At 42.4% G+C, this 26322-nt stretch overlaps 3 protein-coding genes across 3 annotated transcripts; 2 read left to right on the top strand and 1 right to left on the bottom strand.

The window, feature by feature from the left end:
- Window positions 1-3297: 3297 nt before the first annotated feature.
- Window positions 3298-8344, bottom strand: ccdc126 (coiled-coil domain containing 126). The gene is made up of 3 exons (XM_017420848.3): window positions 8054-8344; window positions 5783-6360; window positions 3298-4689 (listed from the first exon to the last, which is right to left on the bottom strand). The coding sequence occupies exons 2-3, from the start codon at window positions 6021-6023 to the stop codon at window positions 4460-4462; spliced, it is 471 nt and encodes a 156-aa protein (XP_017276337.1). The 5' UTR covers window positions 6024-6360; window positions 8054-8344; the 3' UTR covers window positions 3298-4459.
- A 22-nt stretch (window positions 8345-8366) lies between these two features.
- fam221a (family with sequence similarity 221 member A) lies at window positions 8367-13671 on the top strand. Its single transcript, XM_017422657.3, has 6 exons — window positions 8367-9651; window positions 9802-9975; window positions 10065-10255; window positions 10362-10435; window positions 10514-10646; window positions 11469-13671. The coding sequence occupies exons 1-6, from the start codon at window positions 9587-9589 to the stop codon at window positions 11579-11581; spliced, it is 750 nt and encodes a 249-aa protein (XP_017278146.1). The 5' UTR covers window positions 8367-9586; the 3' UTR covers window positions 11582-13671.
- Window positions 13672-22615: 8944 nt separating this feature from the next.
- npy (neuropeptide Y) lies at window positions 22616-24271 on the top strand. Its single transcript, XM_017425202.2, has 4 exons — window positions 22616-22723; window positions 22922-23109; window positions 23765-23854; window positions 23955-24271. Exons 2-4 carry the CDS (start codon window positions 22922-22924, stop codon window positions 23974-23976), a joined length of 300 nt encoding a protein of 99 aa, XP_017280691.1. The 5' UTR covers window positions 22616-22723; the 3' UTR covers window positions 23977-24271.
- Window positions 24272-26322: the final 2051 nt, after the last annotated feature.

The raw sequence follows: 26322 nt of genomic DNA, 5'->3' as shown, positions 1-26322 counted from the left end.
CGGGCAGCATGGTGTCGTCTCGTCTCGAACTTCGAAGCTTCCCGGCTCAGTTTCTGGGCTGCGACCGGCCCTCCTGTGTGGAGTTTGCATGTCCTCCTCGGGCTTGAGGGGTTTTCTCCCTAAGGACGACAGGTTAAAAGGAGGACTCTCGTGTGTGGATGTCTGACCGTCTGCGATGACGCCTGCCTCCTACCTGACACCAGCAGGGACGGACTCCAACCTAACTCGGCAAACGGGAACAAAAATGAACCTGATACAGAAAAGGACTGGATTACGAACAAAAGACACTTCTTACCCCACACACCAGTGTTTGAACTACAGAAATGCTTTCCTAAAGTCCACAGAAAGCACCTGGCATTAAAGTTTTCACAACTTGTGAAGCCTTTTTTAAATTAAATTTAAACTTTCCACTGGCTGTTTCAGATTACTCCTGTTTTTTTTTGTGGAAGAACGCTCCAACCCACTGCAGTGGGAACACACTCTTACTGACCAACTTCTGGTTTTTCTTTTACCTGAGGCAGTTGTTGACTTTCCATTAAAAATGTAGGACCGTGTGCATTTCCACACCGGCGCAGCAGAATCTGTTGCAACAGCGCCACGGTAAATTCCCACAGCACACAGCAGCTTCTGAAACTTCTGATGTATTGAATTTGCTCTGTGAAAATTTGCACCACAAACTGCAAAGTGCCAGCACATGTGGGGCCGATGGAATCAATTTCACACTTTGCTCAGGGGAAACACGCCTTGTTTTGGGGCATCCTGCTTTCATTTTATGAATATATTAAAAAAATATATATGATTGTCTCCAAGCGTAAAGCGCATGCTTCAACAGCAGGTCTGTTCTGAGCACATTAATTCATACTAAAGACCTTCCAATGCAACAAAAAACTGATTTAGAGCAGTTGTTGCTCTGCTGTTCAATACTGTTTATAATTTAATGAAATAAGGGACACAGTGGATATCAAAAGTTACATATTATACATGTAAACATGCTATTACTTTCCCCCATTGTATGCTATAAGGTTTGAATAATCTAAATATGATAAAAACATTAAGGGAATAAATAATCTGAGGGGTTAAAAAGGCATGTCAGTGTGGATTCCTATAAGATTTCCCACAAACAACATAAAGAGCTCTCTTCCTCCTGACTGTGGATTAAAGCAACTCTCTGAGCAAACAATAAATAAACAGCTCAGGCAGAACTAAAACTTGCTGTAATGTTGTGCAGTAAGACCTGCATTAACATCAGGAGTGACCAAAAATGAATAACTTCTTTTTTTTTTGCTTGTTTGTTTTTATTTCACTGTGAAATGAATTGCACTGAAAATGGATTCGTTGGAAAACAGTGAGCAATCTTACTGGTTCAAGCAAAAAAAAAAAAAGCCTTCTGTATGACATTATTACTTAACTGCAGGGACTTTTTAGCCTCTTCCTGCTTCATTAACTCTGTCCTCGCGCAGCTGTGTGTTAATTAGCGAACATTTAAATCCCAGAAAACTAAGAAGAAACGGTAATATTTAATAATATGCGGGGTAACTACTTATCTGTAAGCCAAAGCTTCCTTCCTCGGTGTCAGTCATTGTTTGGTTTAAAGTTGTTTTTTGTTTTATTTTCGTGTTTTTACATAAATTTCTGCGCTCTCTGACAATGTTTTGTTTCTGGCTGAGTAACCTCAAACATGGCGAGGGAAACTGTGGTTTATGGCAAGCCGGTTTATCATATAATAGCTACTCAGACTTCATAACACATACCCACAGTTTGATACATTTCAGATATCTCAAAAATAAAGCCAGAGGTCCCATTTGCCCAGTCTAGTTAATCCATGTGCACAGATGTGGTCAAATATATCATTCTGCAGCAAAAATAAAAGGCTTTTATTAATTATTAATTTTTTAAAGAGATTTTAATTTAACCGTCATTAACCGTGACATTAACAGGAGACACAAATGTCCAATGTGGTTTAAGTGACGACGCACGTAGATGCCATTATCGCAAATCCATCCAGGATCTTTGTTTAAAATCTTGCCTTTAACTATTTTCAGTCAACGCTGTCTGTTAGCAAAATATCCCAAGAGCTAGTGCACTAATTCTAATTAAACTTACACAAAGTAATCATTCGATGTACGTCTACGTGTGACTAACTTTGGGAGTTGCACCAATTCAAGATGGCCGTCAGGGCCAACTGGCTATAGAAAACACAAATATGGATATAAGTCAGTCAGGTTTGCAGATAATGATGTAATATTTGATTCGTGCCACTGTCCGGCCTTTAATTGGTAAATGTTTCTTAGATTTCAGTTCTGACAAGTCAAAATGTCACTGATTAGAGAGAGAGATTGTTGTTTGATTATATGGCACAACGGCCTGCCTTAGAGGGGGATCAGCAGAGCTTGACGTCATCTTCCGCCTCTTCTGCAACTTGAAAAAGACTATATGACAGTAATACCTAATCCAGAAAGTGTCTCTGCTCACTTCAGTTAGATTGTGTGAAAATGAAAAAGAATACAACATAAACATGGCTTAATGAGCAAACATTTGAAGGAATCCACAACAAAAAAAAGAGTTTCTGAATTCTCTGTCTTCCAGCAGTGGATGAAGTCAGCATCCTGGAGGGTATGGAGTGGTCTTGCTCTCACCTGTTGAAAACATTAATCAGGTGCATTTAAAGGGTGGCCTCGAAATGTTAAAAACAGCTCAATTCCAGCAAAACTGCTGCTCGGTAAGGAAAAGACATAAAAGGCCACAGCTAAATTCAAAATGCGCCAAAAACGAGAACATTTCTTGATATTTCAGATAAATGTAGACACTCCTGTCCCCCGACTAAAACAAGTACTCCTTCATTTGAAGGTTGTGTAAATCTGACTGATCAATGACTCCCAAACTAACGCTGTGTGACAGTTAAAGTGTACAAATATTAATAAAAATCCATTTAAAGCATCTCGCAGACATCATATGTTATTTATCTGTTTATCAGTTATTTGTAATGGCTGGCCGACACATCCTGCAACCTTCTCTCACAGGTAATGGTAGCAAAGCACATAACAGCTCAATTTTACCACCTCGTATGTATATGTCAGACATTTTCCTTTTCTAAACGACGACGCAGCGACGGAGGTGACTTTCCTTGAAGAAGCGAATAATACCAGATGGACTGGTTTGGTAGTCACAGTTAAATGTGAGTGAAAACATTTTGAAATCATACTAAGAATCAGAAACAAAGAATCTGACATAAAACAGATCTAAAGAGCGTCAGACTGATCTTACTTAGCAAATAAAAAAGTGACCAAACAGACAAGGAATGATGCAAAGTTCATTTTTAATTACATTTTTTGTTGTTGTTTTTCCTCGACCCACACTGCATCTGTCACAACAGCCTTTCAAACAATCTTGAGAGAAGCGTTACTCATCTCTGCGGTAGGAAAAAAAAAAAAAAAGTTGGCATTGTGAGGAGTGAATCACAGATTTCCTTCCTCTTGGCTACAACCTGGGGAGGTATTTCACTAGGTTATGTTTTCTATTATTATTATTATTATTTTCCAGCTTTACACACACCAAGATACAGAGGAGCGACAGGCCTGGAGGAAGATTCCAGACCCCGACGTCCGCCGCCCCGCCTTAAAAAAATCTTCCTGAAGCCCAAGTTAGATGAACCCAGTATCCTATTTATTTTTAGAAAAATCTAAATAAGTCACAGTGCAACACGAACCCTGAACATGTGCGAGCAGTTCAGTTCCCCCCCCCTAAACAACGTTATAGGTCTGAGCAGTACATTCAATGTTCTTCAGGATCTAAATTAAAACGGCACACAGGAGCCATTAAAGTGAAACGCAGCTAACACACACACTCACACATTCATGTTTAAAGTGGAAAATGGGCGTCATCCTGTCATTCTCCACACAGACAAAAAGAAAAAACAAAAAAAAAACAGCACATACACATTTATATTGCCTTTTATGAAGTGCAAAAAATATTCTTTGGGTTATATCTTGTCTGCAAAGTTTATTTATGCTAAATGCGTGTCTAAAAAAAAAAAAAAAGATCTAAAATGTAATTAAATGTAATTATTTTTAAACATCGTCAACATACAGTTTAGCTCAGCATTTTTGATATGTTGCTACATTATTGTAGAACTATTTACCACATCGGGAACTCAGTTTTGGTTCCTACTGTGAGCATTTTGCTTTGCACTGTAACAGTCACCGGGTTCAAAAAGTTGCATGGTTTTAAAAAAATAAAATAAAATACGTAGGCAAAATAAGTTCTGCAAGGCAAATGTTTAAAAAAAAAAAAAAAGAAAATATGTATGATAGGAAAGAGGTCCTCCTTCACGTCCCACATTTAGGGATTCCGAACGTCCACAAATATTCCTATTGCTTTCCGAGCGCGTGCTGACGTCACATCAGTCAGAAGGGAGAAAGTGTGATGTGCTTCAAGACAACGGGCTAAAAGACGCTCCTCCTTAGTGCGGCTGGTGTCTGACGGGGACGTGCGGGTGAAGGCGGGACATCCCCGGCTGCTCCTGCTTCGGAGCTCTCGGCAGGCCGCCGGGGGCCGAGGAGAGCGCGCCCGCCGCCGCGTGGGAGGCGTTCGCCGAGGAGGCGTTCGCCGCCAGTTCGATTTTGCCCTCCAGTTTGACCAGGCGCGTCAGGATGTCGTCCAGCAGCACGGCTATCGTCCTCTTCAGGTCCGCTGGTTGGTTAGAGGGGGACAGAAGGTGGAGGAGTTACGAGCACAGCCGACAACATAAAAGTGATAAAGTATGCTTCCTTATGACTTGTTCCTGTACAGAAAAACGTGTTTTAACTCTTAAAATTTGGGAGATGCACCGATTGCAGTTCGCAGGACCGATTCCAATCGCTGATTTTTGTACAGCTCAGACCTGCCAATTCAAGTTTTAGCTTATTTTTAATTACTTCCTAACTACTATAACTGACAGCATGCAAAAAAGATATAAAAAATTGTGTTCATAATGAAACATTTACCATAAAAAAGGAAACAAAATAGTCACAGGGTCGTCGACGACGACGCCGATTTGTCTCGAGTCCACCGTTAGCTTCGTCACGAGCGTCTCCGGTTCAGCTTAAAGAAAACATCTGTGGCAAATGCCCAGAATCTAAAAACCACACTGATGACAAATAAAAAAAAAAAAAAAGAGTTTGAATCTGCCTATCTTCATTTCAAGAGTGTACTCCAGCAGCTTAAATGATAAACGGAGGGTAAAGTGGGTACAGAGCGAGCGAAGGTGGGTATGATGTGGGCGGAGGTGGACAACAAACTCATGGGCACTACAGAATGCCGTTTTGCAAACACGTGGGAAAAAAAAAAAGCTCAGATTTCAGTGAGACTACGATGCAAATCTTCTTGCAGAATTTCCCGCAACTTGAGTCAGCAGCTGGTCTTGAGCGGGGCACGGCTCAGTGAGATACCACCTTAAAGTCAACAGCAGACATGTACCACCTTAAAGTCAACAGCAGACATGTACCACCTTAAAGTCAACAGCAGACATGTACCACCTTAAAGTCAACAGCAGACATGTGCCACCTTAAAGTCAACAGCAGACAGGTCTTTGTAGAACATTCACGTTTCGTTTTAGTGGTTTCTCATGACAAGTACTTCTGACTTTATTACACCATAAAGATACACTAACTAGCTATAATCTTCACACCAATGACGTGCGGTTACTAGTGTGAATGAGCTATTTACCGATGATGCATTCAAGGACAGAAAACAAAAAACTGATTTGTGACTGTCAGATCTGTATGTCCCTACTAAAGGTGCTTACCATAACCTGCCATGGAGGTTCCTTGTGGGCCACCCGGTGCGTTCTGGTTCTCCTCTGTCAGCACCTTGACGTATCGCCGGCTGAGCTCCAGGATCTGCTCGCGCAGCTCGGCGCTGCTTTGATGGCGGGGCTGCTGCACGGTGTAGCGCAGCAGCATGAGTCCCCACGCCAGGCCGAACACCAGCAGCAGCACACCCAGCTTCTGGGACATGTTCCTCCGCAGCAAGAGCGCGCCCAGCATGGCGCCGGGGTGCCGAAAGGCGTGCGAGCGCGCGTGGGCGCGGAGATGCTCGCCGTGCGGCTGAAAGACGCGAGGGCCCAGCGAGCCGACGAGCAGCGCGAACAGCGCGTGGGTTCTTCCACTGAGAGCGACGCTCCGCTACATGGCACCTCTAGCTCCTGCACCTTTTGGAGGAAGTGAAGACGTGCAGGGCGACAGCAGACGCCAGGAAGTGCAACCGGGCGGAGGCAGGAACCAGCAATCAAAAGGATTCTGGTAAACTTCTTTGGCTGCAAGATCTCAAACCGCAAATCACTAATGCAGACAGGGGGTTCAGACAGGAAGTCCAAAGGTATTCCTGAGGTAAAAGACACAAATCATCAAGTTAGCATAAAGTGGAAAACATAGTTACAAGATTAATTTCAATATATTAGGACTGTATTTATATTTCCTGTGTGGCAGCAAAGAAAACTAATTAATTCTGGAGCAACGTTCATCTTTAGTGGGCTTGTCATCTTGTGCTTTGAATCAGGAATTACAGCAAGGAGCGAATGAATGCAATGTTTTCAGACAGCACAGCACGTACCAAATTTAATTTATCCTTATTAGCGAGGAGCTGGAGGCTACATCAAAGTGGCTTTGTGAGCTAATATGTTATTATTAGAGAAATTTCTTTGCTGCTTTGGGTCTGGATGAACAATGCCCCCCCCCCTGCTTAAATAGCTCAGACAAATCTCTTTCAGCCTTTTTTTTTTAGCCCAGAAACCTGATTACAAGCTTAGACTTTATGGGACCCCCGCTTCACAGCTCTGGACAGAAGAACGGGGGACACAGAAAGAAAAAGTCACAGACGGTGTTCTTTTTATTTCGCTGATCTCGCCAATACAATGCTGAACGAACACACAAAGACGACGGCGGCACACGATTAGCCGGTCGTTTTCTCAGCTTTCACAAGTTTGTCACCAAGGTTATTCTCCACGGTCCCTCGTGGGCTACAGAGGAGTGCCACTCCCAGCCGGGGTCAGGAGGAGGACAGTGACTGAGGGAATGAATTATGAAAAAGACAAGGTAACACAACCTGAACTGATGCTTCCCTGGGTCCCTCATTTTCTGACCCGGATACAACAAAGCTGCAGCAAACAAACAAAAAGAAAAGAAAAAAGGGGGAAGTTTGAGAGCTGGGGAGTGAGACGTAAACTGAATAAAGTCAGCAGCGGAGCATGACAGGAAACAAATTCGGATCAGTGCAGATGTCAGGCGTGAAGCGAAAGCTCCAGGCTGCATCGTTTTGCAAAAACCCCAACAAAACTTAACCGGCACAGCACCTGATATCCACAGAGACCTACAGGACAATAATGATTCGATTTCAGGTAGGATTTGAAGATCTGCTCGGGGAAAGAGGTTTTGGATAAACTGTGAGAACCTGTGAACCTGCCTGGCAATAAATCATTCATCTCAGTCCCAGCAAAACGTTATGAAAGTGATGCCCTGCCAAGCACAGCGTTTTGATCACATTTGATCAAACATTTACTTTAAATACTCCAGATAAGTAATGTCAGGCTTATTCAGAGGGCTGAATAAGGGAAAAGGGATAGTGATAAGGCACACCACAGTGGCCAGAAAAACTAAGCCACAAGTTAAATATTAACCCCAGACAGCTGTCAGATGGGATTTTTACAGATGCCAGGAGCCAGCTAGCTACACTGGAGGAGGCAAACTGGACATCTGAACAAGTTCAGGTCGGAGAAAAGTGGGAATAATATGTCACAATGTTAACAAAACCCTGATAAACAAGCTTTAAACTATCTGGACACCGGCACAGGGCAACCTAATGACCCAGCTCTTTAATTATTCCTATTTATTTATTTTTTACATGTAAGATAAGCTTAGCCGCAGCTGATCTCGAAACTATAAAAACACAGCTGTTAGCTAGCTTGACGTGTTAGCTCGACAACCAAACGGGGAGCTAAAAAAAATTAAAAAGTGTTATCAGCGAATTTAAAATGCCTGTTTAAATCAATACACAGACACCGTGTGTTGTAAGAGGATACCTTGAGACGGTGAGAGACACGAGCAGAGGAGCTGGACGAGCCTCAGCGGACATCGTCGGCTGACACTGGATGATGCTTCACCGCCCCGGGGCGGTTTTAGCTTCTCCTGTGGCAAAAAACGTCTTGGGCTGACCGCTGTTTCCTTCCGCTTAAAAAAAACACCCACGACAGTTTGACTTCGGTTCGACAACACCGCAGATTTCAGCGTCCTGCTACTTGTTCCGGTCCAGCCCTTTCGGTACAGTAACGACAGCTGGGCAGCTGTACTTCGAAGCATGCAACTGTAATTTCTGTGACTGTCATGGTTCCGCAGAGCGTCTTCAGCCTGCGTTCACTCTGTTGCATCATGGGAAATGTAGTCACACCATTACGTCTCAGCTCAGCGTTGACAAGCGTTTAAATTAAATAAAATTAAAAAAATAAACCAGAAAGGGTGAGTTTAGAGTTTGCTGGAGTTCGGTGAAAGAGCTAAAACTGAGATGTTAAAACAAGAAGAGCTGAGGTTAAAATAAGGTGAAACAATCCGAAAAAGACACTAGTTCAACCAAAGCACAAGCTAAAATATGCAGGACAGTGAAAGGCTAAAATTAGCAGAAAACGCTAAAACCAACAAAATAGTAACAATACATAGCTAAAACTTAATAATCGCAAAACAGTCGCTAAAATTTAAATTTAGCAAATGGTAGCCAAAAGTTAAAATGAGGAAAAGAGTAGCTAAAATCTAAAATTTTTAAAACAGTGGCTAAACATAAAAATTGTGAAACAAGCCAAAATTTAAAATTAGCTAAACAGTGGGTAAAACTAAAATTAGCTAAAATCTAAGCCCTGTGGAACAGTAGCAAAATGTTCAAACCAGCAAAACAGTAGCTAAACGGTGAATCAAGCAGAACAGCAGCTAAAAGCTCAAATGAGCCAAGCTAATAGCTAAAACTAACAAAACCATAACTAAAAGCTAAAATTTGCAAAGTAATATGTAAATCCTTGTAAAGTTTGAGAATGGAATAAAGTCTCCAAATTTATAGACATGAGCTGAAGTATGTGCAAAAATAAAAGTCTATGTTAAAGCTGACTTATTTTGGGTTATAAGGGATAATATCTTGTATAGGCAGATTAGAGGTTTAGCACAATTTAAATGCAGTGCATAATCACTTATAAATCATGTTTTCAAGGTCATGAAAATTAATACGATGTGCTTTATTTGCAAGGGAAATGTAAGAATTAAATCGGCAACTAGAAATACATAAACACAGGGGAAAAGTCAATTAAACATGTCGATAACCTACACGGGGGGCACACTTTCTGGCATGACACCTGTTCCCTCTAATTTGAGCTCATCCATACTTTTTAATTATGTAAATATTAGTTTTTCTCGTTCTTTTTATTTATTTTTGTGCAGTTCCCTTCATGTCCGCTAGAGGGCCGTCTACAACCGTCTCTATGGCAACCTTAGCTCTGGCGGTAAACAGCAGTTCTTTGCCTTGTAGTAGGCTGCAAAACAAACAAAAAAGCACACACACTTACTAGTTTACGACAATGGATCCAATATGTCTGGATAAATCAGCTTTAAAAGCAGTGGATGACTACTGGGAGTACAGAAGGTATGTCCTAATATTGTTTTAAAAGTAATTTAAGGAGCAACTGATGTAACAGTTAAGGTGAAATAAAACACAATTCTTTTTGTTATTAGCAGGTCATATTATGGTACAGGTTGTAACAAGTTCTTATTCAACCTTGGTCTTTTCTTTAAGGATTGTGGGTGATGACGATGGTGGAAAACTGTTAACTCCAGAGCAATATGAAGAGTACAAGAGAAAGGTTCTTCCTCGGCGTGCCAAAAACAGGTTGTACGTGAGCTTTGGTGTACCCGGGGGTGTTGACTGCAAACAAATTGGCCCTGAGACACAGTGCTTCTGCACTCACAGGTAAAAAAAAAAACAAACAAACTCATAATGCGTTAGGCCAGACGTCCACGCAGACAAGTGCATTGTGCAGGTGATTTGTTTTCAACCAGGTATAAGCAGCACAAGACAGACTGGGAGGTGGTTCCCTCTGAGCGACCCCTTGCCCTGCCATGCCGGGTCGGCGGGTGTCACTGCTCCGCTTTCCTGTACGTTCCTCGACTTGGCTCGAATCCTGTGCGCTGCAGGTGTAAACACTTACCCCAGGACCACAGCGAAGCCACGGATCGAGTGTGCAACAAGTGTGAGTCTCAATTTACTCAATGTCAAGATGTGTTCAGAGCAATCCTATTTTGCAGTGTACCCTAATGGGATTGCATTACCCATGTCCCTAATAATTGATTCCTCAGGCAACAACTGTTCAGGGTTTCAGAGTCCCTACACTTGTGGCTGTGGCCAGCCCTGCTCTGCGCACCAAACCCTAGTTAGTGGCCTAGGGTTTCAATCATTAAACGCACCGGGCAGTATTTAGCACCTAAGATATTTGATTTGTGCTTCACAGGTTGAGACAAAGCCAGAGAGGCAGGCGAGAGGTCAGCCCGTTGGCAGAGATGTTCCGTATGCCGCCATGGGAGGGTTGACAAGCTTCAGCTCTTTGCTGGACGGTTACCTTGCTTTGGAAGCTGCTTGCTCAGGTTAAATAACTTAAAAACCCATCCTATCATTTATTTATTTATATTATTTATTCTGCTTTTCTTCCTGCGTGTAAAGCAGTTCACGCACCTGCAGTTATGCGGAAAAAACACCTCAGCTTCCCACAGCACTCTTAATGCAGCTTCTTTGACTCCCAGAGTCAGTGTTTTCGGTGACACGGCCTGCATCAAGCTGCGGGAGCGCAGAAGGCTTCCATTAGGGACGAGGAAAGTTCCCGCGAGGGGCTTGTGAGGGCGGCAAAGAGCAGCACAGAGGCAGTTTCAGGAACGATGCCTGCAGAGCTGGGATGTGGGCAGGTCAAAAGTGTGTGCAGGATCTTTCCATCACACACATTTCCCCTGCAGTCTATTTGTAACAGAGCTGCGAGAACACAAAAACTGCACGGCTTTATAAACTCTGAGTGATCACCTCCGTTCTTTTAAAGCAGTCTGAAATATTTATCAGATAAATAATGATGTACGTGCATCTCTTTTAAACCCCAGCCAGTTGAGCAAATGACTAAACGTTTAGTTTCTGGTATTCGCTTGTCGTGAAATTAAACAAGTTTTAAATTTTCAAATGCCACATTCAGTTGTCCCTCATTATACAGTTTTATCTTCGATCAAACCCAGATTTTCTTTGAGTTTATTCAGGACAGATTTGAGAAAATCATTTTTATGTCTGTCACTAAATGCATTCTTTTAGAAATAAGCCTTTAGGAGGTGTCGTGGCATTATGTTCATTCTAAAAATGCTCCTATCTGGGAGAGAAACAGCACCTTGTGTCACATCTGATTCCCATAACCGCTGCGGTATCTTTTTCAGATGAAGGCAGAGATGAAGGCTGCCTGCGGAGACGCCCAGCATCGACGGTGAGCTCCACATCTACCGAAGCATCTCGCTCTGGTCTCTGTAAGGAACAGACCAAGAAAGACTGAAAACCAACATTCTCCTCAGGACTCAGAGGATCAGCTATTGGATGATTAATCTTCAGCATATCAAATGAAGTCATATATGTTGTTTTGTTTAATCTGGAAAATCTGGTATTCCTTAAAAAATGGTGAACCTCTTTGTTGCTGTGACCCCACTAAATCCAAACATAAGCATTTCTTTTTTTATTTTTTGATCTAGGCATAAATGGGGAGCATTGATATTATGATTCAAATTTTAAAAACGGACACATTTTAAAACATTCAATAATAAATTGTATGCATTTAGTGCTGAACAGCCTGTAGAGTGACAGGAAAGAGACACAGGCTCTAAAATCATTCGGCTCTAACTTCGAGTGTACAAAAACACACAACGGATTCCACCTTGTTGTTGTGTGATAAATAAAAGCAAAGCAAAAATGAACAATCTGTAAGTGGGGAAACTATGTCTACCCTTGTTGCTTCCATAAGATTGAGGAGGGAGCCACACAGGTTTGTGTTAACACAGTGCCAGGAAGGAAAGACATCAACCTTAGAGACGCAACCGTTGCTGCCTATCAGTCTGACAAAGGTTAAAGGTCATCCTCAAACAATGTGGAGTTGATCGTTCTACGGCGAGAAAGATTATTTACACGGCGAAAATATTTAAGACGGCTTCCATCCTTCCCAGGATAGGACATCCTAGCAAATTCACCCCAAGGTCAGACCATGCAGCGCTCAGAAAAAAACTGTCTTGGGCCAAAGTTGAGATGTTTAGCTATATTACACAGCACCAGGCTTGGCAAAAGCCAAACACAGCATATCAGCACAAACACCTTCTACCAGCTGTCGAGCACGGTGGTGAAGAGGTGATGATTTCATACAATTTATCCAGTAAATGTATTGAACTACTCAGTCAAACATTGCCATGAGCTTTAAGTGTTCCTCATGAAATTCCTTGCAGTCCAACCGTAACTTTTTATTTATTGCCGTTTTCTAGAAATGTGTCATTTTCTCGTTAAATGCTGCCTAAATTGGTTAAAAAAGCAAATGAAAAGAATGTTTTCTCATTGTAGGAAAGCCGCCCACTCAACCTGCCACCAAAATAACACCAGAAGCACAGAGCTATGCGTTCAGTGACGAGCGCAGCTTTTAATGTGCAGATAGATGTACTGTCTTCGATTGATTAATCCCATTCCTCACGGCAGATCAGCGGTGATGCGCGCTGATTTTATTCCGTGCAGTGAATGGAGATTGAAGATCGCGTTCCCGCCACTGGCGGCCCAGTTTCCAACATCTCCAGCATGAGAAACCCAATTAACGAGGCTCTAAATGAGGATTTACTCCCACTCAGATGTTCCCACTGCGGGGATGAGGACTCAGCCCTGGATCAGTGTGCATGCTGGAGCCGGCCACTCCTCCTCAACTTACCTGGGCTGCAATGTTTGCGTTACCTGGGGAGACACTGTGTGTGTGTTGCAGAGATGAGCAGGTGGTCTGGAAAGAGAGGAAGAGAGGGGCCTCATCTGAAGGGTGGCAAGGGATGCACCTGGGGCTCCGAAGCACTTCGGAAAGCTGACACTTAAGGTTCGGCGTGCATCTATGATGCCCAGGGTACATGAGTGATGGGAGAAGAGTGGAAAAACCCAATTAAATTAAGAGGTAAAGTCATAACACATTAGTCGGGCGCAATTACAATTTAAGATAATTGCCTCTCCATAGCAACTCTGTAAAGGAGGCTACAGGTGATTTATTTTGGACAGTTGTTGATGAGAATACCTGCTACATTTCCCTTATCCCCATGGAAACCCCCGCCCGACTTGATTGACATCTTTGACTCGATAAATCAAGACACAAACACAGAGGATTAAATTGGCAATTAGAGCACAGGGAAACACTTAATTACCCCCGCGGCAGATATGGTAAGTAAACACCGACTTAACTGAAGACAACTTCCCCCTAATTTCTCCCCAGACAGAGGGCGTGGAAAACACACACATACACACACACACACAGAGTTCTGACAAATCACTTAAAAAATCACACACACATTCTGAAACAGAGTTCCACAAAGAGGCACTCTAATACCTGACTCTGAATTTCCAAAATGCTCAAATGAATAGCGGAGAAATGTTGTATGAAATACTACATTGTGCAAAGTTTAAAAATAAAAGCAGAAGTTCCATACAGGATTCAGCCACTGTTTTTTTCAATTAAAAGAGGAGTTATCCTAAACCTTACCTATTTTTTGTGTGTTGAGGCTTATTTATGCACCTCCTTTATATTCTAGATATCAATCTGGAAGCATCTTAAGGGTTTGAAAACTTTGCATATCAGACATCTCTGCCAGTCACTGAAGACCAAGGACTCCCAGAAGTGCTCCTTGAAAACTTGTGTCAGACCTCCACATCATAAAAACGGCTTAACGGGACAACTGAGAGGTTTTGAAGTGGGATTTTGTGGAAAGGCTATGAACAAATGATATCTTACCTGTTGCAGATAGCTCTTTGAACGTCCTCAGTTTGGGGAAGTAAAGGTTAATTCTGACAGGACTGATGAGCTGACAGCTAAACGTGGGAGCGGCTGTCAAGGTGAGTCCAGTGTGGGCAGAGGTGGGAAACAAAATAATGTGCAAGGCTTAGGGTGCAGTTGTTAAAGCTGTGGACACAAAAAGGAGGCCACGCAGCTGCAAGGCTCGCTGGTCGCAAACTCAGGATTCAGTGACACTAAAATGACAATTTAGTCTTTTTTTGTTTTCGATTTTCTTGCAATTTTGAGCCACCAATTAGTCTCCAAAAGCGAGATCGTATTGGCCCCGCTTGGACCAGTCCAGTCAGGATTAAACTCCGTTTCTCCAAACTGAAGCTTTCTAAAGACCAGGTAAGATATTGTTTATAGCCTTTCCACGCCACCTCACTTCAAAAGAGTTCAACTATCCACTTCAGAACATCTTAAAGAATAACATAACATGCATGATGCCTGATGTGACGGAGCAAAACTGAGATGCATCACAAAAAATCTAGTCCTTGGAAACTGAAAACCTTTGGCAGATCATAGGCTGCTAACAGATCTTCAAATGTAAAACAGTTAGGGATATTGTGTATTATAACATGTATTTTCACAGTTTTAGTTTTTAGCAAGTAATATAAAAAAAAACCCTGCATGTTTTCAGGAAATATTCACCAAAACCTGCCTTTGCATCGAAACAATTTTTCTCGTGCCACATTTTAGCCGATGATTAAAAAAGCAGTTTTATCATAAATATCTGGATTTTCCCTGGCGCCGCTTTGAAGTGTGCATTCTGAGTGCTGTCTGTGCGCACAAAAAGTCATTTATTACCAGCTGCTTAATAACACGAAACCTGGAAATGCCTTTAGTTTGCAGGAAAAGACAAGTCGACAGACAGTCCCTGTCTGACTGGCAGTGAATGTAAATGTGATCTGTTATGAATGTAGCGCCGGTTTTAAGAGTCAACCCTTTCAAACGCTTCCCCATATTTTCTCATGCATTAGTAGGACCGCCTAAAGCACGCGTCTGACCCTCCATTATCAGGCTTCTTGTTCCTGACGCCTGCCTTTGGCATGATGAGCTGGTAATACATTCAACCTGGGTGTGTGAGTAGTTATCATATCTGCTCCGAAGAGCTATAGCATGCTAAATGGATGGAAAAAAGCTTTCTAAAGGGCATTCAGTGGACATGTTTTAAATTTATGTGCCATTTGATTTCTCAGGCAAACAGCATTTTTTATATAGTTTTTAAATGTTATGTTGCTTTACATAAAAAATGCAGAACATAAATGCAATTCGATTAAAACACGACCGATAAAAATGTGTTTCAAGGGGCTACAGGTGTAGCGGTGACGCAATAAGAATGCTATGCGCCTAACGTGGGTGAACAGCGGCGCTCACACAAAAAGTTTAGGCTCCTTTGACGTGGTAACAACTTTCGTCAGCACTCTGACCTGCACACCTGAGCCAGTCCGAGCTGTCAGGACCCTCGGCTCATCTGTCCGTCAGAACAGCTTGGATCATCTCTGTCTCGACGTGGCATTTGAGCTGCCGTCACCCCAGAAGCAGATGAGACACATTTCCAAACACACATAGAGTGGAAGGGGGGGGAAGCATGCTCACACAAATCAGAAGAGACAGTGAGGAACACTAAGAAAAGAGGTAAAGACAGCCTAAATCAATACCGAGATTGGATAATTTAACTCTTGTACCAGTGAGTGTTTAATTAAAGAAAAGGGCATTCTTTCTTGTTTTCTTTCTGAGGAGTTCTTGTTGCACTTTCTCCGGGCTGAAAGTGCAGAAAAGCCGGTCTTCTTTGTGGCTGTTACGTGGTTTTGTAATTGCTTACAAATGATGTCAATTAGTGTCAAAGACATAACAAAGAAAAACCATTTGTGGACATGCTCCAGGCCCGTAAAAGGAAATTCTCGCTTGAAGAAGTTCACCAAATAAAAGACCAAGCTAAATACTGACTGAGAAATGTAAAAGAGGGTTTTGAATGAATTTATCACGATTCGATATTCTTGCAACTTTGCTGATCGACGAATAGTTCACAAACCTCTGATAGGAACCTAAAATTAAGACCTTTTGAATGTTTTAAGTTGCCCAGAAACAGGACTACAGTGTCACTGTGTTGTTCTGGCAAGGTTGCACAGATAAACTCAGTGAGGTCACAAAACCCTTTATTTTTTTATTTCTGCAGGACAAGCTATGTAGATGACATTTCAAACGATAACAAAACTGAGAAAACATGCTCTGGAACCCTTTAAGGCAATCAGGAGGTCCTGAGCCTCTGCTCTGGCGTCGGTTTCGGCACATTTTATTAGCTTTTCAGAACCATTCAGATGTAAGAATGTGAACTTGAGGGTCACCTATCTCCTGGGTGAAACGAGGTTTCTCCAAAAAGAAGCACCGCTTGTTTATCATTTAAATCAGCTCCGCGTGAAGAGGCATTGGCAAAAGCCTCTTTTTCCGACCCGTGCGTCATCGCATTTGGAGTGAAACACTGACACAACTTAGGGTGCGTGTCGTCTTCGAGGTAGCGTCTGCCATTCTTAGACCTTCCGGGTCTTGTCCACCTTTGGTTTTTTTCCCCACACAGGAAATGAAGAATGAAGGCACCCAATTTGTCACATTAATCTGATGCATCTTGTCACGATGGGTGTTCCCTAATGTTGCCACACTGTTCGGCCATGTATGCTGGTGTAGTTTTATGTTTTTAAGGTGGTCAAAAGGCGACAAAATGAAGAGTGTTTTGTAAAGTGTGACATACTGTCTGTGTAAGATTTAGGATGCAATCCTGTATCGTATTGGGAATTCGTCTTCTGTTCTCCTCGTCTTCAAGTAAAGTCCAAACCAAACCCACAACAGCAGCCGTGCACATCTGTTTCTTCCAGGTCTGTGAAACAGATGACAAGTAGCTGCTCTTCGTCTTGTATCAGCACACATCATGTGACCAAACACGGTACGCAACTGGGACCAAAGAAATGTTATGTAGACATTGTTAGCTCTTTTACAATACCACATATGCTCAAACAACCCAATATGCATGCAGCAGCCATTGTGAACATCGTACAGCATGTTAGGAGCACAAAGAAATACGCCTCTGATAGTCCTAATGAGACAGATAAGAAAGACAAGCACCTGTTACACATAAAAGCACCACAAGGGTGCTGCAACACTGTCAGTGCAGACAGAGCATTTGCATATCAAGCCTGAGGTTGTGTAACAATAATATTTGCTCACCGCTATTTTGATTTCAATATGGTGGCGTGTGTGTGTGAGGTACAGATTTTTTTTGACACGACCGATAAGCTTGTGGCAGCTTGTTGTTGCTGAAGATCACAGTACCTGTGCAAAAGAATCAGACATATCAATACACCAGCATACAAATGAAGGAAAGACTCACAACAAGTTATTCTTAGGTGTGGTCAGGAGCGAGAAGGGGCCTCTCAGGTGGTCAGTATTTATGTCCCACCGTAAGGCACGCAAAAGTAAAAAGTCGGTCAGCCTGAATTTTTATTTTTTTCAACAAAAGAAGCTTATTTATAAATGAATATACTATATGTTGGTAGTCATCGCTTTAGTGTGTTAAGTTATGCGGTCATTTTGTTCTTCAGGTGAGAGATTTGGGGGAAGAAAAGGAGGGATGTAAAAACAGGTCTTGAGCATGATCAGGAGCATGGGGCTTTTTCTCTTCACAACTAGTACTTGTTGTCTACCACAAGCAGGCAGACTGTCACCATAATACAATAGCTTACAGTACCAAGTAACAATTTAGATGTCAAGCCTGTAAGCAAAAATGGTGATAGCCGAAGAAAGCACAAAGCAACAAAAAAAAAAGTTGGTCTTTTTATCTTCTCTGTCTGTTTGCACGCAACTGCCTGGGAGAGAAGAAATGCGAAGCCCGCTTGTTAGTATTTCCTTTTGCACTTATCACTCTGTAAATGTGAAAAGTGTGATTCATGGCGGCAGAAAATTACAGGCCCTTTCATCTTTACAAATCTTAGGGAAAGAACTTATTGTACGAACCAGGAGGCTGATGAGAGGAGGAGAAATCCAATTTGCATTTAAAAAGCTGCGCTCTCGAGAGGAGTTGGGCTCGACGGAGCAGATTCCCGATAAGAGTAAATCTTCAATCAATACGTTCTTATGCGCATCATTTACAGTACCCTGAAGACGCAGTGCACCAGTTTATCACGGTTAAAAATGATTGGGAGCAGTTTGAGGGGTCTAATCAGTGCATTGGACAGTACTGGAGATGATTGCTTGCTGCGTTTGTAAGAGTACAGACGATGCTAACACTAAGGCTGATTAAACGGATTACATAATTTCCCATAAACCCTTTTTATTATGTTACACAACCATTTTTTGTTTTTGCACCAGAGTGGAAATTTCTCTTGTGTGAGGCACCAAGGTCCAGCAAACTTTTTCCAAAATGCCATCTTATTCTCAGAACCTTTTCATTTATTGAGATTTAACGGAAATAATACAGGCTGAGGGTGCTGTGTGTCTCTATGTTGGCCCTATGATGGAGCTTTACTTCATCTATCAGCCATTTTCTGCTGGGTCAGACATCAGCTCGTGCGGAGTTTGTTGCATGTCTGATTTGGTTTAGATACCCATCGTATCCCTTTCTTTATCCAAGCAGCAGAAGCAGTTCCGACCCTAAAGCGTGTCTGCTATTTGTCTTGTTCTCCCGGGGACAATCTGTGAGTGTCTGTCCATCCTCTGTGTGACAGACATGTTTCATTTGTGAGGCGCTCAAATATACTGCAGCCCTCTGTTAGGACATTCAGCCAGGCTGTCACAGTTACCTGACCTTGAATTATTTTAGGTGTGTAATTTTAGGGGCTCCTAAAACTTATTTAAGGTATTATTCAATTCATATTTTGTGCTTATAATGGCAAAGTACTTCTTAAAGAAACAGTTCTGATTTTATGAAGTGGGGTTTTGTTTAAATGTTATGAACGATCAGTATCTTACTTGTTGAAGACAGCTTTATGGAACAGTCTACGTTGAAAGAAATAGAGTCTATGTCTGACTTGACTGATGAGCTAAAGACTAGTCTGAGCTGGGGAGCAGTAAAAATGAATTGCCGTCGTCCTAAAATGGCTCCAATCTCAAAAAGTTAACTTTACAAACTTTTACACTGAAGTCAGTTTTGCAGGATGCACTTATTCTGGCAGAGACCTTATAATATTCCTGCTGGAAATGACCCAGGTTGCAACAGAAGTGCTACAGCTAGCTGCTGCTGTCACTGTCTGCACTTACAGTTAACCACAAAATTCTATGCTGTGTAATGAGAAACTGGCAGTTGTGTAAATATTTACAAAATAGCGCAAACCACTCTGAAATTTTTAACGTTAGAGTTGTTCTAAGGCAGCATCGATCTACTTGGTTCTGCTCGGACTCGCCTTGAGCTATCTCCAACAGGTACGATATTAACTGTTCATAACCTTTCCACCAAACTCCACTTTAAAAAATCTGATTTGTGGCTTTAATGTAGGTCAGTCTGTCCATTCATTTGATTCAGCTCCAGACATCTCAGCATCTACCGACTAACTGGAGAAAAATGAAATTAGGTCTACGGGTTAACAAAATTCCCTGAGTTGAGTGATCCTTTCAGGATTTCCCAAAGGTTTGACCAGACGTGCATGGTTTTTTTGTAATGCAGACCAGACACATCTGCTGGATGGACACGTTTTTGTCCCAACATTCATGAATCTTGCTTCTTTTTATGCGACGGAGAGCGCGACAGCTGAGATTTCAGTAGGTGCAGGTCCCAGCTGCATTTGCTGTTCAGAGCTAATTAGCAAACGCTAACTTAATAAACTGAGATGATGAACATGGTAACAGTCACGCTCCCTTTTATGGCAGGCCATTGGGACATATAATCAAACCACACTTCTATCTCGACTCAGTTTTGGTGAAATCCATACAAGCATCCCTCCTGGTCAAAATTAGATTTTAATTGTCAGAGTTGAAATAAATAAATGAAAAATGAAAAACATCTAAAAATGGGATTTCTAGTACAAATTTAAAAAGTCTGGAAACTGTGATTGTAAGTCTAAGTTTAGGATAGCTAAAAATCCTTAAAAAATCAAGTAGCTGCTTTAATAATGAATGCTTAGACTGGAAATGGATTGCAGAAGGATTGAATTATGAATATCTGCTTTGGCTGGCAGGTGTAGGATATTCCCACCCTCCCGTGTTCACCCCCCCCCCCCCCCACCCCCCTCAGTGGCCGCCATCTTATGGTGTGACTGAGACTCTCCGTCTGTCCTAGATGTCCTTAGACTGACCTCGCCTTGGGTAGTCTGTCCCTCCGTGAGCTGCTCCAGCATTTGCAGCGGTGCAGCCGAGCAGGGGCAGAAAGCTCAGAGGGGTGTGCCAAGGCCATCAGCCCACCTCTTCCAATGGTGGGTAGCAAGTCCAAGTATAAAAGGTTGGCATAGTGAAACTGTGAGCAGCTCGTTAAATCTGTTCTGGTTGTGGTCTCCAATCCTGGTCCTCGAGGGCCACTATCCTGCATGTGTTACTTGTTTCCCTGCTCCAACACACCTGATTCAGGGGTTAGATGACCTCTTCATGTTCTGCAGAAGCCTGTTAATCACCCATTGATTCGAAGCAGGTATGTTGGAGCAGAGAAACAAGTAAAACCTGCTGGATGGTGGCCCTCGAGGACCAGGATTGGAGACTGTTACTTGAGGGCAGGGAGGTTGCCTTACAACTGATGGATCAGGGGTTTGATCCCAAGCCCTTGCAGTGTGCTGAAGCATCCTTGGGCAAGACACTGAACCCCCTTCTACCCCGAATATGCTTATCGGTGTATGAGTGAGAACTTAAAAAGATGATGTAAAAGAAATGGGTTGAGTACCTTTATAAAGTAAATGGAAGCACCTGGAGAGGTTAAGAACCTGCTGTATAAGTGTTGATTATTTACCATTTGAAGACCCTATAGAATTATATGATACACTGGCTTGCCCATCTATCTGATATTTAGACTAATCAGTTCATTTTAGGCATCTAGTTCAGCCAGCTTAAAAGTTTTGCTTTTTCAAAGCTGCCAGCCCGACTGATGACTCCCCAGTTTCTTCTATTTTCACAGCTGACTCGTACATTCAGAGGACACGCAAATGGTCACCTCTCTCTGAAAAGCTGGAGCCGAAACGCCTCCCTTAAAAGCCTCCAAACAGAAGACTTCTGCATCAAAGCAAACACTCTGATCTCCCGGTCCGTGCATCTGCTTCGAGCACACATCAGCCGTCTCCTCGGGCTCGGGCTGCTTGCCTCAGGGGGACGATATATACCTGCTGAAGTGAGCCTCTGAGGGCGCTTGTGTCTCCTGAAGAGGACTAAAACTTCTAATTCCTGCCTGTGATCGAGTCGAGCCGGTCATGACTTTGTGCTCCGCGGCTTCTCACTTGTGTCACACTCGTCATCTCTCTTCTTCCACCCCACACACCCCCACCCCGACACACTCTGCATCCTGTGTGACACAAAAAAAGCACTCAACACATCCTCTGAGCAAGTTAAAAAGCAAGCGCTGCTGAAGAATGCTGATTTAGGGTAGATTACATGGCTGCGAGCTGCCATACAAAAGGATGATGAATGGGAGGTAAATGAAGCTCTTGGTTGATACATTTGGAATGCTATTTGGGTTTTCTTATTAAGTGGGCCTCTTGGAAGTAGGGCTCTTCTTTGACGCATCTCGGTGCTCACATTCAGGCCTTTTGTTCGGAGTCCCAGTCTCTCTCCCCATCTGATGGAACGCGCTACAAAATGAAATTAGCACACCAATTCACTCGTCTGAGTCGGTTTGAGATCCCTCTTTTTGTTTTTGTTCCACATCACCCGAGGCGTCGCCGCAAAGGGGTCTTCAGCGGGCGAGGGGGCCATGTGTAGAAGTTTCATTTGAAGTTCACCCACAGTGATGCATCGCTGCCATTCTTTTGTAGCTTCAGATTGCATTATTGAAGCCCATTCGGTAAAAGATTTGATTGTGAACCCTTTTTTTGTTTCCTTCACTCGCTTCCTCCATGCAGGAGGTCCTGTAAACATCAAAACATCTGACTCATAGTGCGCAACCTTTTGGTGCAACACGCTACATGTGGAAAACAATAATATTAGTTGTATTCCATTGAGGTGCATTACTCAAATCCCCAAAGAGAGAACTGTGAATCATGAACTGTGTTACATTGTGGCATGCTCTAAGTTGTCTAATTGGGTTTGCACACTACAAATCTCACTTTAACAGCTTGATATGCAGGTCCTTTTAAAAAACTAATCCCCTCCTGGTCTCGTTGGAAACAGATCTTATTAACTCCCTCTATTTTTAGTGTGAGTTATTGTTCAACTTATTTATAAGATCTGGTAAAAGGAAAATGAAAACAGATATTCAAATAAAATTAAAAAAGAGAGACACGCACAAACACACGCAGCTAATAACAGCATCAGCAGTGACGTTCACATTGGGAAAAAAAAGAAAAAAGAAAAGCCAAAGACCTGGGTTAAACAGAGCGCGGCTCTGACGCGTTTTTCTTTCTGCGGCGCGTCTGGCGCGCGCAGATATAAACCCGAGCGCGCACCAAGCGCCCAGAAGAACGCAGGAGACTCAACAGGACAGCGCGCAAAAACCTCACTCCAAACCTTCTGGGAAATGTAAGTACTCTGACTCTCCTTCACTTTATTAGAATAAAAAAAAAAAAACACACACACACCGAGTCGATTCAAACCACTTCTTTGCCAAAGTCGCAGCTGGCTGGCAACTTTTATCTTGGAGAAGTAGAAGAATGGGGGGGGGGGAAAGAGAAATAACAATGTGTAGAAGACCACACTGACTGTGCTTGGCTCTGCCAGATGCGTCCTAACTGGGTGAGCTGGCTGGGCTCGCTGGGCTTCCTGCTGTGGGCGCTGCTCTGCCTGGGAGCCCTGACGGAGGGATACCCGGTGAAACCCGACAACCCCGGGGAGGACGCGCCGGCCGAGGAGCTGGCCAAGTACTACTCAGCCCTGAGACACTACATCAACCTCATCACGAGACAGAGGTGGGTGGGCCGACTACCACTGCTCCCACAGCATAGCATAGAATAGAATAGAATAGAATAGAATAGAATAGAATAGAATAGAATAGAATAGAATAGAATAGAATAGAATGAAGCATTATAAACTATAGCCAAAGTCTTCTGTTCTATTCTATGACTTTTCTAATAGTAATAACATAATAATAAAGGTAAATAGATATGTTTCTATTGATCAAATGACTTGTGCTTATCAGTTTAAAGCCTGTAATAAAAAAATAAATCGCCATAGATGAATTCCAGTCAGCAGACCACACCATGCCCTCCTAAGTTTCCCTTTTTTCTTCTAAATGTCGTGGATTTGAAGCCTCTACGTGAGACTGGCCCACCCAGGGGTACCAGAGCTCAGATAAGACTTATCATCAAAAGCCCAGAAAGGGAATTATGACCTCCTGCGATGCAGCTCATGTCTCTGACTCCTGGCTCACCAGGCTGACTATGTTCAGTTTTTTTAATTGTGCACCTTTACATAAAGGCACGCAGAGGAATTAGCTGTTCATTTTTCCCCCTGCATCTGATTTATTTTAGCTTTGTTGTTGTTGTTGTTGTTTATCCTCAAGGCAGCCAAAAGCCAAAAGTTCCTGTTTAACGGCTGTTTGTTTTGTGCGTTTGTGCGCCTCAGGTATGGGAAAAGGTCCAGTCCTGAGGTTCTGGACACGCTGATCTCAGAGCTGCTGCTGAAGGAGAGCAGAGACACACTCCCACAGTCAAGGTAGGGGCTGAACTCCTGAGGGATTCCAAGCAGCATTCCTCTGTCTAGGTGTCACACAAAGCTGATCTTCACCTCTCTCTGTGTCTCTCCCTCTCTGCAGATACGACCCATCCTTGTGGTGATGCTCTCGTCCCTCTCCTGCACTCGGTCACCTCTGACACTCTGATCTCCACACGTCTGTCAGTTCATCCAAACGCCGCTCGGTCTCTACAACTTTTACCACCACGAGCAGCTGCATAGCCTTTCCCCACCTCCTGTCTTCATGCATACACCACTGCTTATAGCACTCTGCGTGCCACACCGCTGTAAATAGTTTATTCAGAGTCATTGTCTGTGAAACATAAAAGGAGAGCGGAGGAAGGGCATGTTGATTGTATTGTATATTTGTGCTAATAAAGGTTTACTGTTTGAACAAAAGCATTTTTGGCATCTGTTTGGTGGGGCAGAAACGTGCATAAATTAGAATTCGAGCCACGGGAATGGAGGTTTAATCGCAGAAATATGTCTCCGAGGTGCAAAGAAAATGCAAATCGATTACAAAAGCATAAAACTCACCTGCAGAATGACTCACCAAACAGGTGACTGTGGCTTTGCAGCGCCTGCTCTGTGTCTGGAACAACTTATTATGTTAAATAAATCTGATCTGATTCAAACACTATTGATTTTTTTTCTTTTCAAAGTAATTTGGTTTGCTTAAAGTTTGACAGCATCATTTAACTTTCTGTGTCCTTATTGTGTTCCAGCTGGAACTGTTACCATGTTCTGCTGACTCATTTTCATTTAATTTACTTGTTACATTATAGCGTTTAAGTATTTTTATGAATCTTAGTTTGCTTTATTTTATTACACACCATTTTGGTTCAACTTTTGTTGTTTTAAAAGCGTTTTTTTTAATGAAATGACACTAGCATATATAAAATAACCAAAAAGCGACACAAAAACCCTCCATGAGGAGTTACAGAAGGACCATAAAGTCATATAAAAAAGCTGGAAAGTGAAGAAAAAAGGATCTAAAATGTTGCAAATGGGACTCAAAGGCTAATCAGCCCAAATGAAATCTTGTAATATTTTCAGAAGTCTCCAGTCAGATAAATGTTGCTGCATCAATTATGTGACAATCTTTGATTGATTGATTTTTTGTTGTTGAACATGTTTTTTTTATTATTATTATTATTATTTCCTGGTTTTCACACCCTCCTAAATATTTTCAGATCATGTCATGACATGCTGTGGCACACCTTCCCTCTCAGCTGAGCGTCATCACAGTAGCTGTCAGCGTGCCTCTGCAAGGTTATGATCGAGTCCAAATAATGCAATAAAACGTGGTTACAACAAAAGTAAGAAGAAAAAAAAAGCCCGAATTTGCCTAATGAGCAGCCAATGGTGCACTCTTGTGGCTTAAAGGATCAGTACCTGCTCTGAAACTAAACTGCTGATGCAAGCCCGGTTGGGTTTGCAAAACTGCTCTGATAAGGAAAGTGGTTTAAACTTAAGCTTTAAGGAGACAAAGGAGCTGCTGAGCTCATATGTTGCTGCAACATTTTCACCACAAGCATCAGATGAGTGTTAAACCAATCCCAACTATGACCTGGTCGTTATTTATCACTTAGATAATGGTTACATCATGTAGTAAAACAAAGGGCTTCAATCTCTGAACATTAATAGACTTTTAATCGACCACTGATGGCAAATTATTTCAAAATATTACAAATGCGACGCCTTCTGCTGTTGATATTTGAAGTGGACCGGGTGCGTTAGCGTTTACCTCACAATAGAGCTTGAAAGTGTTTTGAAGGTGTTGCATTAAAGAGACAGTTTAAATGTTTTACAGCGGAGGTCTGTGGAAAGGTCATAAGCGACATCTCACCTGCTGTAGATGGCTCTTCGTGCAGCTTCGGTTTGAAGAAACTGAGCTCACTGCGATCAACTCCAATATCAAAAGTTCATGCAAGCACAGCTTTCTAAACCTTTTACAACACTGCCAGTTTCGCCTGGTACAATAATTCTGTCAGAAATATTCTGATATTCTTAATGAAAATGCTCAGGTCTGGACTGGATGGGCTACAGCCAGCTGCTGCTGCCACAATTTGTGCTTACAAATAACTACGGCGTCCATGTAAGCATCTCCGTCATGCGAGAGTGACAGCAGTGTACAGGTTTACAAAATAGAATTCTTGTAAACTTCTATGAACTTTCTGATTCGGTTTGAGCAGCTTTCACCCACTTTGTTTTTGAATTAAACTCCATTTCTGCAAACTGAAGTCATTCACAGAGCTATCTGCAACAGGTAAGATATTAACTGCTCATAACATTTGCATAGAACTACCGTTCAAAATATGTGAACAATTCCTTCAAAAAGAAAAAAAAAGTGATTGTAACACTAGTTTGGAAAAGTACTGTAGTTGGTAAACTCAACAAATGATTTTAAAAAATAAGCGTTTTAGTCGTTTATTCTTTGAAATCCTCAT

Source organism: Kryptolebias marmoratus, linkage group LG5 (genome assembly GCF_001649575.2).
Source record: "Kryptolebias marmoratus isolate JLee-2015 linkage group LG5, ASM164957v2, whole genome shotgun sequence".
In the NCBI taxonomy this organism is placed as follows: domain Eukaryota; kingdom Metazoa; phylum Chordata; class Actinopteri; order Cyprinodontiformes; family Rivulidae; genus Kryptolebias; species Kryptolebias marmoratus.
This window is presented reverse-complemented; position numbering and strand designations above follow the sequence as displayed.